The 15124-nt window shown below is 42.6% G+C and overlaps 2 protein-coding genes and 1 non-coding gene across 5 annotated transcripts in view; all 3 read right to left on the bottom strand.

Moving 5' to 3' along the window:
- LOC105900430 (BTG3 associated nuclear protein) overlaps positions 1-8772 on the bottom strand; it is a 40219-nt gene extending 31447 nt beyond the window's left edge. For all 3 annotated transcript variants that reach the window (XM_031565394.1, XM_031565391.2, XM_031565393.2), the window contains exons 1-7: positions 8284-8772; positions 6562-6640; positions 6330-6418; positions 5865-6064; positions 4838-4939; positions 4221-4390; positions 437-676 (exon numbers count right to left, since the gene is read on the bottom strand). In XM_031565394.1, the coding sequence (XP_031421254.1) occupies positions 437-676; positions 4221-4390; positions 4838-4939; positions 5865-6064; positions 6330-6418; positions 6562-6634 (874 nt within the window). In that variant the 5' untranslated portion in view covers positions 6635-6640; positions 8284-8772. The remainder of the gene's footprint in view (positions 1-436; positions 677-4220; positions 4391-4837; positions 4940-5864; positions 6065-6329; positions 6419-6561; positions 6641-8283) is intronic.
- Positions 8773-8840: 68 nt separating this feature from the next.
- On the bottom strand, positions 8841-13342 carry pdcd2l (programmed cell death 2-like). The gene is made up of 6 exons (XM_012827740.3): positions 13139-13342; positions 10431-10594; positions 9912-10316; positions 9721-9831; positions 9319-9476; positions 8841-9093 (listed from the first exon to the last, which is right to left on the bottom strand). Exons 1-6 carry the CDS (start codon positions 13244-13246, stop codon positions 8963-8965), a joined length of 1077 nt encoding a protein of 358 aa, XP_012683194.2. The 5' UTR covers positions 13247-13342; the 3' UTR covers positions 8841-8962.
- On the bottom strand, positions 12593-12665 carry trnar-acg. Its single transcript has one exon. It is a non-coding gene; the product is annotated as a tRNA-Arg (tRNA).
- Positions 13343-15124: the final 1782 nt, after the last annotated feature.

Raw genomic sequence — 15124 nt, 5'->3', positions numbered from 1 at the left:
AAACCTTCCAGCCTGGTGTTTTCCGTCACTGGTCTCATTTTGGCGACCCTTTCCAAAATGACTCCAATGAGGTGTGCTCCAACTTGGTTGCAGTGAAGCTCTGCTTCAGCACCCACCTCTGGAAGATAAGGCTTCATGTGCCTTGTGTTAGAAAGTCAGCACACACTGACAGTATGTTAGCCAGGAGGCGTTTAAGTATGTCTAAGAGACACATAAAAGAGTTAAGGCATGCTTGCACAATAGCGTCACTGCCAAGTCATACACTTCCATGTCCTGAAAAACCTCCTCTCTGTAATCATTTTCGCCGTGCCCCTCTAGAATGATTAATAAGCATCAATGTTGAAGCAGTGTGTGGAGCAGAGCAAAAAGTGTGTTTACTTTCTAAACCTGGACATTTGCCACATGCTGGGCTGGCCTGGGCTGACCGGGAACTCACAGCGGATTCCGTAGATCATGAGCGGGTCCAGCTGCTTCTTGCCGTGCTTGCCCTGGCCGGAGAGGTTGGACATGGCCTGCACCTCGCGGTGAAACAGGTAGTCCAGCAGCGTGAGCGCCATCTTCTCCGCCGTGCGGCAGTTGGTGCTGATGTGCAGCATGTCGCCGGCGGAGATGGGGCAGCGCACGCGCATCTCAGCGTTGGTGTCGTCACCCAGCCACGTGCCAGTGGGGTAGTCCTCTACACAGGGGGGGGGAGCAGGGAGAGAGAGGGAGAGAGATTTAAGGTTTAACACCTGTATTATACCGTTATACTAAGTTTCTCACACAAATACATCAATAATACACATACAGCATAAGAGAGAGAGAGAGAGAGAGAGAGAGAGAGAGAGATAGCGAGCAAGAGAGAGAGAGAAGGAGAGAGAGAGAGAGAGAAGGAGAGAAAGAGAGAGAAGGAGAGAAAGAGAGAGAGAGAGAGAGAGAGAGAGAGAAATGGTCTACTGTAAAGATTCGGGTGGAATATTAAGTGTCTCTGGCCAAGTCCAAGTCTAGTACTGTTGATATTAATATCTGGTGTATATGCTATTTTTACAAGTTTTAGTTTTACAGTCAAATAAAAGGTTCAGCACAAGACATTCAAAGTCATTTGACTTGGTCATAGTAATCTATGGGTGCAGTTAATCCACTGTAGTTAAGGAACAAATGAAATAAAAACACTGAAATAGAGACAGCACTGTGGAGGGAACTGGTGCCAGAGCCTTTCAGCAATGTTCCAAAATGACATTGTGTCATACTCTACAATGACTTTAGTGAAAGCCAGGTTCCATCCACCCTACAGTCATACCCTGACAATGCTAGCACTATGCTTTTTTCATAAAGGCTGAACAGTCAAGGGTTGAACGGTAACAATCCAGTTGTCTGAACACACCAACAGAGCCTGCTGGCAAACACACTAGAGGATTAACTGGCTGGGTTAAAGTCGAGGCATTTTGTGCAATTTGTCCACCTTTATCAAATATATTTAAAAATAAAATCATATTATTATCGTTTTTATTATAAAGTGCATTGGGGTCTTAGCGCATTGTTCAGATACTCTCTGGCATTACCTGAATAAGTTCAGTGTCAAACTTAAGCTTCCAGGACTGTGGCTCTCCAAAGGCGGGCGCGCCCCTGAGGCAGGCAGCCAGCCAGCAGAACCATCAAAGGCACTGGCATGATTTACTAGCTCCGCAGGCTAAATGTTTCCATGCTAGCAAAAACCAGCATCAGGACTCATGATTGGTCACACTCAGAGTCGTCCACCAATGAGACGCTAAGACAGTCTGCACATCAAAGCGCTGAGTAAATCTGGACCCAATGTGTGCAAATAACTTGCTAACCAGGACTGTACTGCCTCCGCATGGAATTGGGCACAGCAAAAAATAACCTGGCAATTGTTTGGCATTTACTTAGACAGTATGGCGTTGGTGCTGGCTAAGGTTTTTATAGAAACACGGAAAAAACTGCTCTGGGAGCAACAGCTGAAACATTCATCTCCTGACACTTGGTGCTACAGCGCCACCATGTGCCCATTGCAGGGCATGGCAGGATACTAAATCTCGACATGACTCTGTGACAGATGTGTGACCCTTGCAGAAGTTCATGGTTTAAAAACACAAAGAGTGCATGGTAATTTAATTAATTGCTCTGAGTAATCGGAGTTATTCTACCCTGGAAAACAGAACATTTCAATCTTGCTTGCTGTAAAGGATAGGGCTTTTTAAGTTCAGTACAGTTTATCAAATTAATGACCCTAGACTGCAAGTAGACTCGGATTGAGGTTGGGGCTGTCTACAAATGGCTTGAACATGTTTCACATTTAGCATCACTATATATTGTGGCAGCTAATGTAAAAAAAACACATCGCATCTGACCAAATTTGCTAGAAATAACAATCAAAACAACCCACAAAAAGTGCTTTCATTTTAACACAAACTAACTAAATTATTTTCACATATCCTCAGTTTTGGAATAAAAACATCATCTTCACCAGTCAACCACAGCAAATATAATTCAGGGGAAAAAAACATGCTACAAAATAATGTTACGGACACAAAGGTTTCTGGAGAATACAATTTAGATAACACCCAGTTTCAACAGCTGCAACCTGAGCAAAACAGAGACGAACTGTAATTAACTGTAATTAATAAACACTAACAGTTATGGAAATGTATAGAATTTTACTCTCTCAGGGAACCAGACAAAATGTCCACTTCATGCACACAGTCAGGGTACGGTGTATCGTATAATGGAAACTTGTCTGTAATCAGTGATGAATTAATATCGCATTAATCATAATGCAGCATTAGGCCTTGCCCTATACATCTGGTTACATCTAGGTTTCTGAATGACATCACTCCGAGTACATCTGTATGTAGCATGTGTTCCGTGTTTCATGTCTGATGTGTGCTTTGTTATGAGTGGGTGTTGTTGTGTTGAACACCATGCTGTACTGCAAGCAAATTCCACCAGCGTGAACTGCACGCTCGTAAAACAATCTGAACAAACAAACCAAAAACTACAATCAGAAAACTGTTTATTTCCCCTTCTTTTCCATTCCACCATGAAACACTGCTGTGACCCTTGGCAAATCCTATTTAGCACACAGGTCATTGTGTTCCATCTCCATATGATCCTTCCACTGCATCAAAGGTGGGCCTGGATAACGCTATCTTTCACTGGTTGCAGTCAACACACTGGGTCTGTTGTCTGACTGCCAAGACACGGGGTTAAAAATACATCCCTAAAATGGGTGTCCGCATCTGGGGTTTTTTTTTTTTATGGGGGTGGGGAGAAACCGAATGGGACCCCTAGCACATATCAAGAAACGTCTGAGAGCACCCGCTCCGTCTCTCTCCCTCTCTCTCCCTCTCTCTCCCTCTCTCTCTCCCTCTCTCCCTCTCTCCCTCTCTCCCTCTCTGTCACACACACACACACAAACTCACTATAAGGACAGGTGTGGACTGAAAGAAATGTTTGCAGAATACAGAGAGTGCCACACACACACACACACACACACACACACACACACACACACACACACACACACACACACACACACACACAGCATGGCACAGGATACACACACAGCATGGCACAGGATACACACACAGCCTATACAGAATGCTAGCAAAAAAAAAAAAAAAAAAAAAAGGGAACAGATGTGATTAGATTGGAGATGGATGAGTCCAAGACAAACAGAGGAAACAAGATGAAAAGAAAGAGAGAAAGATATAAATTCAACAGAGCGAAAGAGAGAGAGCGAGATGAAAAGATCCGAGGTTTCAATTTCAGCCGCACATGGTGCATTAAAACAACACTGACAACTAGCTTCACCAGGAAGCCAACCAACTGGGAGAGGTTAAACGCAGGACCTGTGCAGTGAAAACTAATGGCATTCACCCTCCTTCATACTGGCTGGTGTGACACTCCAAATCCCTACATAAAACACAAAACACCAAACTCACAAAGCTTTTTACATGACCGTTGCGTATTCAAATGTGGGGATCTAAAGAGTTGGATGTAAAAGGTGTGTGGATGTAACCTGCGTTGTGAAGACAAGCACAATCCCGCTCCGGGCTCGACCCAGCAACCCCGTGCATGGGAGCGAGGAGGCTAAAAACCCATAAGTGCTAGCGCCTGTCACTAGCACGTCTCTTAAGGCTTCACTCACTGCAGAGCTCTGTGCCCGCTGGCTCCCATCACATAGACAATCTGGGCCTTCTTCCTAGCTGGAACGCTCTTACCTTCAGAGTTGAGGGTGATGAGGGTGACGTTGTTGTGATTCTGTGCCGAGCCCTGTCCGCTGCCGGGCATAGAGTCGCTGGCCTCCGAGCCGCTCTCCTGCTCGTCCTGACTCTCTTCATGCACCGGGACCTTCACCAGGATGGTGTTCTGACGCCGTCCACCCACCGTGCTGCCACCAAAACATGATGTTGTTTACATGCATACACACACACACACACACACAGACTGCTGAATATGGTCAGGGTCCACGCCTCTGTAGCTGAGGCTTAGCTCAACCTCAGCCTCAGCCTTCAACATGAACTCAAAGACTCTTCCCTGCTTTGTACTAACACTCTAAAGCTTCTCCTTGAACTTGGGCAATGTTACTATATGTAATGGCAATATTTGGAGTTGACATTCCTCGTATTATATATTGCAAATATACTACACAACATAGGTAAAGGATCCTGAAAGGCTTGGCTGGTTGAGTATGACTGGTGTGTGTTTTGTAGCATGTTGTTTTCCTGCCTGCAGTGACAAGAGAAACTGTGTGTGTGTGTGTGTGTGTGTGTGTGTGTGTGTGTGTGTGTGTGTGTGTGTGTGTGTGTATTGTGTGTTTGCTGCAGCGAGCCCTCACTTGCTCAGGAGGTTCTCCAGAGACTCAGAGGCACGAGTGCTGGTCTCCTCCTGGATCTTTGGCTTGTCACTGCTTACAATCACATTGGTCTGCGGTACCACACTGAGGGGACAGAGGGGACAGAAACATGAGTATATCATATCATCATTATATCAACCAGACACTAATGTTTTCTGTACCAGTCTGTGTGTGTGTGTGTGTGTGTGTGTGTGTGTGTGTGTGTGTGTGTGTGTGTGTGTGTGTGTGTGTGTTTGTGTGTGTGTGTTTGTTTGTGCGTCACTCTGTTTCATTCTGGATACTTCCTTCAGTACACTTAGATGTTGTACACTGCGTACAGTACATGTACTAGTTGCATAATGCAAGAATTTCGATAGGGTAGTGTTGAATTGAATGCAATCGTTCTTGAAGGAAATGGCAATCGCCATGTCAACGCAAAGTCATCTGAATGCCGTTGGAAAAGAGGTTGGTGGTCCCTGCCTTTCTGCTACGTGGCAAAGATGGCAACCATTGAGAGTGTGAAGTATCAAGCATTTCACACGTAAACCTTTTGACCGTTATGAGCACACCATCCGGGTACTCATAGCACACTGCATGTTGCCATATCATGGGTGTGACAACACACCTATGCACTCAAAATAACAAGTGTTAGTGCAGAACAACGCAAATCGAGACATACTGTAGCTTGTGCGTGTTTGAGAGTCTGTCTGCCTGCCTGCCTGCCTGCCTGCCTGCCTCTCTCCATAGTAGTGCATGTGAGAGTAGGCCAGTCCTGTATCTTTCAATCCTATTTCATTTCAAGTTTTTAACATTATTATTCAATATAGATATGAACTGAATGCTCTAAATACAGAAGTAGGTTTGTGATTACATTGAGATGATAGGTTTGTATATTTTCAAGTTTTCGCATGTGTGTATTCACATAGAATATTAACCTTTTCCAAATCACCACCACAGAGCTATAAGACAAGTCTTGTCTTTGAAGCCCACTTCCCTTGCACCACCCAACCCAGCAACCAACTCCACTCACCAGCGCACTTTATTCCAGGTCTGTGTGGCCCCCAGTGGAGAGCCAGCCACCATGGGCACCTGAATGGGTCCCTGGTTCTTGTTCACTACAGAGTCCAATTTATCCTCCAGGGCCCGACAAGTAGCCTCAAGCACCTGCAACTTGGCCTCCATGGAGTCAAGCCTCTGGCAAATGGACTGGTTCATGGAGAACAACAGGGACTGTAAAGAGGGAAGAAATATGGGGGGGGGTTAAGTTTGAAACGCACTGCTGTCTGTCAAAGATCTCCAAAAAAAAAAGCAATGTTAACATTCTTCACTTTAACCTTTGTAGTATATCTACTGTGAGTGTTTTAGGTTTTTATGTGACTAGAGTTCTGAATATGGTACAAGGTGCATGTACATCAAATGGAATAGCCCATTTTCGCCTCTGGGTAGTGAGGAGAGAACAGGGGGACTGCTGTGTTCCTGTGAGACAGGAGTGTACCTTCAGAGTGGCATCCTGGCTGGAGATGTCCACCCTTGCACGTTTTCTGTCCGGTTTCCCTTCGTCGTCATTATGGTTCTCTAAAACGTCTGCACAGACCAAACAAACCACAAGAAAATGCATCACACCAATCACCATTTGGTTCAAATCGATTTTAGGTGCTTAGAAAGGAGAACATGCCAACACAACTTGGAACAAATTAAAGCAGTTTGGCACCAGAGATAGATCTTACCTGATTGGTCCTCTTGTCCCAGGTCCTCCACAGCTATTTGGACCATCTCCACCAAATCATGCTCTGCCATCATTCAGACCTAAGACAAGCACACACTGACTATCTTATTTGTATCCTTTGCACATTCAAAAGTAATACCCATAATAGTTCTGTTCAACAGGAAAAGAAGGCTACTCATAATAAACATTTGTGAGATTGTTGTTGTAGGTATCCCAGAATTTCTTGTTCATCAAAATGTTAATAGCCTGCACATAACCTTGATTTACTGATTTTGAATTTCATGTGGTTGAGATGTACTGAAACACACCTTCTTTTTTAACTAGCAAATTAAATTAGTCAGAGATGATAGCAGGCAAGCCAAGGGTAATATGACAACGCATTATTTGCATCCTGACATCTGATCAAAAGTGAATATTAGACAAACTTATGTGACCTCAATCACAACTGAGATATATATATATATTTTAAAGTGTGCTTTTATCATATTACATTATAAATATTAAATTAAATAAATAAATATGAATTTGATTTGTGTCAAACCTGACATATAACTGAAAATGCAATGAGGTCTTGTTTTGCAAGTCCACTTATATTCACATTACGAGGTGTGTCTAAAAACGACAGCAAATGGTATGATGGTGTACAAAGCAACATTTTATTGGGAGTTAAGAGAAAGGTATAAGGTAGCGGTAGAGCCTATGCCAAGTGTTGGCCAAAATCCTCAGAGCATCATCTTGAGACTTTATTAGCAAACAGATCATTGCTAGCTGCAGGCGTCAAGTTATCTTGTAACCGACACTTCTAAAACATCGGTCTTTTATTAAGGTTAGGTGTTGTGTATGAAATCTCGTCCCTGAGGGGGGGCATATATATGGAGTTGTTTCTGCTCTTAACTAACTATGCTTAGACTCAGCAACCGGAGTCGTATAATTTGCCCTTGTCAGAAGATATAGCGAGCTAGCCAATGTATCTGGCTTTGCAAAATCTGGCATGAAATGTTAGGAAGCAGTCAGACACGTTTTAAATGCTAAACGCGGATAGCTAGTCCAGATAGGTTGGTGTTTTCAAATTAAAAGATAACTCCGACAGTGAATTGCTGAATTGAATACAACCAAGTATCTATTGCCATCACTTTACCAGTGCAGCCATTGAGGCTCACTAGCTAGCGAAGTTACTATAAAACTCAAAGTTGGCTTGCTGATCCATCTGGCTGCGTTCGCGGTATACAATGCTAACCTAGCCACATAACCGCCTTGATATCTGGCGAGCACAGTAAAAGTCGTGGCTCGGCTAGGTTAACTCGTCATCGGGTAACGGTCTTCGTTAACCAACATTTGCAGGCTGCCAGCTTTGACATCGTCTTATTAATTGGGCAGTTTATTCCAATTGTAGTTAGGATATCGTTTGTCAAATTCAGTCATGTTTTCCTTGATAGCTGGAGATAGCTAGCTAGCTAAGCGCCTAACACTGGCCAGTCAGCTAACATTAGCAACTAGCTGAAAGGGCTTGCAAGTACTAATGTTAATGTAAAGAGGTAAGCAAGCTAGCAAATGTTTCTAGGCCTCATTTGAAGTAGCGTTGCCCTGAACAAGGCTATCAAGTTCAATTCGGTTGATGAGGATTCTGGCATTTGTATTCTCAAGCCACCACCAACATCGAATAGGTTGCACACACTGCTTCAACCTCTCGAGATATGTACTGTGTCAGATTGGGTTATATTACCGTGTGAATGATGAATTCTCGTGTTGTTTGTAGGGATTCCGATAATGGCGCCCTTCCTCGCGAGAAAAACGCTCCTTGCCTGAGCTCGGCTGAGCAGGCTCGCTTCACGGCCCTCTGTCTGTGCACTGCGACTGCGAGAGGCAGAGTTGAGTACTACAACTGCTTTGGAAAATGAACGTAACGTGTCCTCAGCAAGGGGGGATGCCTATAATTTTAGCAACTTTTCCAGCGCTGTAAATCATCTCTACACTTCACACCCAAGAAGGTAGCCACCATGGCCAAAAGATCATGCAAGGTGCATATTATACTGACAAGGGAAAATATCCAGTTTTCATTTTGAAAAGTGTAGCATATGTGTCTATAGCCTTTATCAGTAGTAGCTACCTTGTGATAATAATCTCAACATTCAATGAAATATCAAATACTTGATACTTGTTTTAGCAAATTCATAAACATGAATTGCACTACACATCATTGTTAAATATGCACACCTGGGCAAAAGCGAAATAGTAATCCCAGACATAGATAACCCAGAAATACAAAACTGGCTTTACGTGTTTATAAATGTTTTGTTCATTTATTTATGCATTTGCAAAAAGTCCAAAAGTTCCTTGAGTCACCAATAATTGTTGTATTTCTCAGTGAAGACAGATGGCAGATGGTCAATAAAACAGTGATGTCATTTAAAGAGCTTCTGGTCAGGATCTGCCTGTACAAAAGCGAACTCCTCCATAGGTGAACTTGAGCCTGATATCCAGCAGCTGCTTTGGCAGGTGTAAACTAAGACTGTTCCAAATTCCACAGCCAGCTCTAAATTAACATAAAGACAGCATTCATTAATCGGTCACATATATTAACCAAATACAATAAAGAAAACTTCCCGCAAAGGAAGAAATGCTCTGCCAAAAATGTTGTGAAAGTTGAATTATATTTAGCCTTAAAGCTCTAAATATGGTTCTATATAGAATGTTTTACATCCGATGTGTTATTCGACTTTGAATCCATTAGTTAAACCTATAGCCACAGGACACTCACCTGAGTTTGGATCATAAATGCGGAGCAAACTGACAAGTGCTGGCATAAGTTGGAATTCAAATGTTCTAGAACTTCCACAGTGACTGCATGGTGGAACAATCTGCTTTACATCAGAAGGTGGTTTGGAGATGAACAATGGTGAGCCCTTTCTACAGTATCTACAAAACAAAATGGAGAATAACATGGAAGTTTGTTGTATTGGTATTACATTTTTGTTCCAAAACATATTCATTCCTTTATTTATTTTTCAGTTCCGATAGCTAGGAAAATATTTTTTGAATGTGCTGTCATAGATCAAGTGGTAATATGAAAAGAACATTTTATGTCAAGTGGCAAGCATGAAAACCTTAAACATGCGACACGTAGAACTGTCGAACTTGTCCGACAAATGTGACTGCATACCTTAAAACCTGTTCAGGACATAGAGAGATCTTCTTCATGAAATCAGTGAAGACTGCATCCCCGTGTCTGGCCTCTGTTTTCTCATACCTTTCTCCTTCTCCTCCTTCACAGCTGAGAAAGAAACCAAGAACAATCAAGAACCATCAAGAGACTAGCGCCAAAGTGGGCAAGAGTCATCAGCTGATGCTCACCCTCCAAGCTCCGCCACAGTCGCACCCTCTCGTTGCTCATACTCTTGCAGCAGCTCTTGAGCATGCTCCATGCCACTGTCCCAGGCAAAGTCAGACTCCTCCACTACACTGATATAGAAGGGTTGGAAGATTGGGCCCTTGACCTGAGGGTCCTCCACTGTGCTGATACTGAGGCTCTGTAGCTGGCAGCTGACATCTGGAGCAGCTTCAGTAGCAGTAGTAGATGGAGTTTGACTGGCGGTCAATGTTTCACCACTATCTTCTTCCACACCCCAGTCGTCGGCATCGTCACACCAGTCAGTGCTAGCCATGGGCACTTCCTGCCCAGCTGTGGCCTCCACCCATGCCCCCTCTGTGGAGGACCTGATGTCTGACTCCAGGCACTGTGAGCGCAGCACCTTCCAGCTAGGCACACCAGAGAAATATGGCCATCACAGCTGGTTAACAACATTAACTGAACTTCACAGAAAACATATCTCATATGATTAAAAACATAGTATCTGGTTTGAGGAAAAATACCTGTCACATTTCCCATGGCAGTCGGAGTTTGCGCAGGCAAATACAGTTACGGTCCGATGGTAGGGAGAGGCCTCAAGAGGGCAATACACCTGCACAACATGTGCAAGAGGGGAACTGCATAGAGAACAGCTTGGATACCTCAGAAATACAGCAGGAAGCCGGTCCTGAAAACCACAAACACAGGAGAAAGAAAAACACACACCATCATTTTTTTACTAAACAATATCAAAACTACTCTCTCTGGGTCTGAAAGGCGCTCAGTATGGAAATGGGGATGAAGCGCCCGCAATCTGAAAGTCACACATATCCAAACAGTAATAATTTGACCAAGCTCCACACAACACTTAATATGGACATACATTTTTTTTAAGTATGTTCTCCGTAGACATTCCTTATCAATGGAAGGCATAAAAATGTAAATTAAATGTCTATAGATGCTAATGATGTTTCTACAAATAGTGTAGTGTGAAGAATATGAAACAGAATATATGTGCAAAATGTAAAGCACATTCCTATGCAACACTGGTAATGTTATTAATGTAAAGAGACAAAATAGAGTGGTCATTTGTAGGCAAATATGAAGTGGGATGTCGTGCTTGAAATTAAATGCAAATCCTACAATTATGAAAGAGCATTAGGATAAGGTTTGGTGCCTCGCTTGGATATCCCTGTGTGAAGCTGCTATTTTTGCCTTTTTAGAGTGGTTAGGAGGGCATTGTGCTTTGGGAATGTCCTCAGTCTACAAGGTTGTAGTCTATTGCTTGCTATTCGTTGTAAATCCAATATTTTTCACTTGAGGGTGCTGTCTTACCATAAATGCGAACCTTTCATTGCTTCTTGAAGGGTTTATGTTTTAAGGGGGTTCCCTATTCAAATTGCTTTTTCACGACTGTCTACAGAAAGTGATTGAACATGATTGTGTTACAAAGAAATACATTAATTTACACACAATCAGCGACCTCACGTTTTATTTGTGGTATGGCTGATCTGGGGACAAGTGATATAGTTTGCATGGCCCATGCACTTGGCAATTTGAATTTACTCATTTAGCATTTTTATCCAAACTGATTTCCAATAATAGTGATATAATGAACCCATTTTTTTTCAATATACAGTGAATGACATAATTATAAATAATAATAGTAAATATATGTTTGTGAATTTTGGTTAAACAAAATAGTTTTTTTTCCAGGTTTATACAATCGTAGCGTTTCTGGTACATTGACATCAGGGACGTGCTGTCATATGAGCCTCACCTGTCATCTTGAAAAGTAAAAAAAAAAAAAAAAAAAATTATAAAATAAAATAAATGTTCATATTTCTCTACTAATCTGTGGTATAGGTGTAATTTCTGCATGATTCCAATCATTTCGAGCATTTTTATAATCAAAATAGCTGAATTCGATGAATTTGCGCAAGTCCTATTCAAATAGACGGGAGAAAACAAGGGACGTGCGGTCAGGTGAGGCACCATGTATTGTCTATGGGAGCTAGTGAGGCAGTGCCTCACCTAGGATTGCGCAATCGCGCCAAACTGGGTTTTGCGCATGCGTTTATGTCTATGTGAAGCCATTTAACATCACACAAGTGGTTGTGATCATTTTGAACCCAAGACTGCTTTTTATTGGTGAGCTGATTTTGAGAAATTAAACTTAAATTGTAGGTCATTTGTGTTTCCTGGTTGCAATGGTTATCCTGTTGCTACCATAGCTAATTAGCTAGCTAAGGACACTTAATAACCTTACGAGTTAATCGGAAGAGTTCAATTTGCATGAAATGATAGCTGGTTATCTAGCTGATGTTATAGTCTCCTCGATTTAACTCTTAAAATTATAATGGGAAAAGGTAGAAACCCTCAGGGTGCTAGTGCAACTGAGTAAGAAAAAGTTCATATTCACGAGTGCATAATATTTACACATGAGTTCATCACAAGCTAGCAGCTGCCTACTGTATGCACCTTACCTATGTGTGTGTAAAGAATGCTGATATGAAAAACAACCAGTAGTCAATGTGAAAGCTGCCAATTGAATGGTGATCTTAGATACTCTATTGGGTTTATGTATTTGTAAATTTGACTCTGAAAGAGTCATTGCCTCACCAGCCACGAACCTCACCGCACGTCACTGATTGACATATTCTCAGCAGACAGAGAAAATAATTTACGAGCTAGCCAGGAGTCGAACCTAGAATCTTCTGATCCGTAGTCAGACGCGTTATCCATTGCGCCACTAGCCCGCTTGATAGCATTGAACGTATTTGCACATTAAATAATTTCAAGCCAGATACATGGAATTCTAGGTTAGGTGGATGTTTGCATATCGAAGACAGGGCTTTAATTTGAAATAGAGAAAATGTGTTTGCGACTCGCTCTTACAGGATTGCTGACGTCCACTACTCTTCATGTTTTTTTTTTCCTACATAGCACAGCTATCTGACTAACGTTACTTAGCTAGCCAACAGCTAGCCAGCAGCTAGCTGTCTAACGTTACCCATATCGCCACAGTTTTTCAGGCTGGTAAATTGTATCTACTCTTTCAAAGGTTATTATGTTAACAGTTGCATGTGTGAAATGTTTACTTCGCCAACTAAACAAGTACAGTTATCTGTAGTCTACTAGGAAGAGTATTTCACGTGTCGCTCTTGGCTACGGATAAACCAGACATGTTAGCTAAGTTGGTCTGCATAACATCCAGGAAACGGGAACTCACCGGTTCACCTCCGATTTTGTTTGTCAGAAATGTTGAAGGGTTTTTCCTCTTGTTATCAATAGCTCCGTCACACAGCCCAATAAGATGGTTTTCTAGTGGGGTTGCCATGATAACAGGAAACGGCCATGATAAAGGGAGACGAACACGTGTTAACTGTTGTGGCTACAAGCCATTCCCAGCTAAGATTTCAAACTAGTTTGTGTTGTGACATGCTAGCGTGTGACGTTTTTGATCCTTATTATGAATCACTTTTGGGTTTGAATCCCCCACATTTACCTTCTGCAACTGTCCTGTAGCCTATAAATGTTTTGTTTTCTTTATTTTATATTTAAATCTCAATGTGTTTCTGTAAAGGAAAACAAATTAATGTCCTATCAATTGGCACAGCCCTCTGACTCAAGTTCGAGTCCCATATCGACCACGTTATAATAAAAATAGGAAACCATAGAAAAGTTTCAGAATACACTTGCACAAAGTTTGCAGGTTTTCTAAATTGCACTGAATGTACAACTGTAACAGGAATTAGGTAGGGATAATGTATAGTCTGCCGGTCAGTATAGGAAAATAAATGAATCCTGATTTCCAGAAGGGATTTAATAAGCTGATCCGCTTATTATACGGTTACTTGCCAAAATTACAGAAGACCGTATAATGAGAATGTATATATAATGTTACATCATCCCCAAACTTAATTTGCTATCTGAAGAACATAACTGCAGAACATAACTTATCATGATAAATAAAGTAATGTTACTTGGCCTATTTGTTGTGGTAGCAAGGAGGTTGGTCGTCTATCTGAAAGCAAATCATTTGATGGATATCTCCGTGCTGAAAGCAGGAATTCCACGTTTGTCTGGATGTTAGAGCATGATTTGGCATCAAATTCAGGTGGCAGAGACCTTCGTGTGGTATTTTTGGATGTCGTGAATGCCTTTGGATCGGACTTGCCACAGTCTGTTGTGCAAACAGCTACTTTCAGGTCCTTGAGAAGATTTCTGCATTAGTCAGGGCATATTTGAAGAATTTTCAATTCTGCTTTAACACAAGTAACTACACCACATCCTGGCAGCATTCAGAGAGTGGTGTCATGACTGGATGTACCATCCTTTCATCATGGCAATTGAGGTCATTATAATGGCATCTAATGGGTCGGCGGAGGTCAAAGGCTGCAGGATAGGACCTGTGCATCTGGTTATGGATGACATGACCACACTGACAACAGCTGTTCCATGTACCCGTCGGATGTTAGCCAAGTTGAATGGCAGCATGAAATGGGCAACGATGAAAGAGAAACCTAGCTAATCACGTTTATTGGCCAAGTAAGTTTGCACAAACAAGGAATTTGACTCCGGTTAAGTGGCTCTCATTGTACTTACACAAAATATACAACACAACGCAATACAACACAACAGCACAACGGTCTAAAAAATATAAGAAATATATACAGGGAGGAATGGCTATTTACAGGAGCTGTGAACTGTAAACACAACAAGTAGAACCAGATAAATATTCCATGGTCTTACAGATGTGTGATGTTAGCGCGACTGGCCTGAAGTCATTCAGCTCACTGGGGTGTGGCTTCTTTGGAACAGGGATGAGGCAGGATGTTTTCCACACAGCAGGCACCTTCCCCCTTTGGAGGCTCAGGTTGAAGAGATGCTGCAGAGGCTCACCCAGTTCCACAGCGCATGCCTTGAGAAGTCTTGGACTTTCCTGGGGCGCAGTCTCCTCAGCTCTCCTGTGACCTGTTTAACCGTGATGGTAGGGGGGAGGGGGGGGTCTCTGTGTAGTCACCTGGGGAAGGGGTGCAGCTGTGAAGAGTGGCAGAGCAGCTGGTGCGGGAGGTGCAGGAATAGGTGTTAGACAGGCATTCACACCAGTGGCAGGGTTATCAAACCTGTTGTAGAACAGGTTAAACTGGTTTGCCCTCACTGCATCCCCCTCAACAGTGCTGCTGCTCTTCTTGCAGCCTGTGATGGTTTTCAT

The sequence above is a fragment of the Clupea harengus genome, chromosome 3 (assembly GCF_900700415.2).
Source record: "Clupea harengus chromosome 3, Ch_v2.0.2, whole genome shotgun sequence".
NCBI lineage: Eukaryota > Metazoa > Chordata > Actinopteri > Clupeiformes > Clupeidae > Clupea > Clupea harengus.
Note: the sequence above shows the minus strand (reverse complement) of the source record. Positions and strands in the feature narration are given on the sequence as shown.

What these genes read in the sequence shown, in the direction of transcription:
- pdcd2l (XM_012827740.3), bottom strand. Translation starts at nt 13,246, where the DNA reads ATGGCAACCCCACTAGAAAACCATCTTATTGGGCTGTGTGACGGAGCT. An exon ending in ACAAAATCGGAGGTGAACCG is followed by an intron (nt 10,595 to 13,138) that starts GTGAGTTCCCGT and finishes TGTGGTTTTCAG; the next exon opens with GACCGGCTTCCTGCTGTATT. An exon ending in TGCCATGGGAAATGTGACAG is followed by an intron (nt 10,317 to 10,430) that starts GTATTTTTCCTC and finishes TGGTGTGCCTAG; the next exon opens with CTGGAAGGTGCTGCGCTCAC.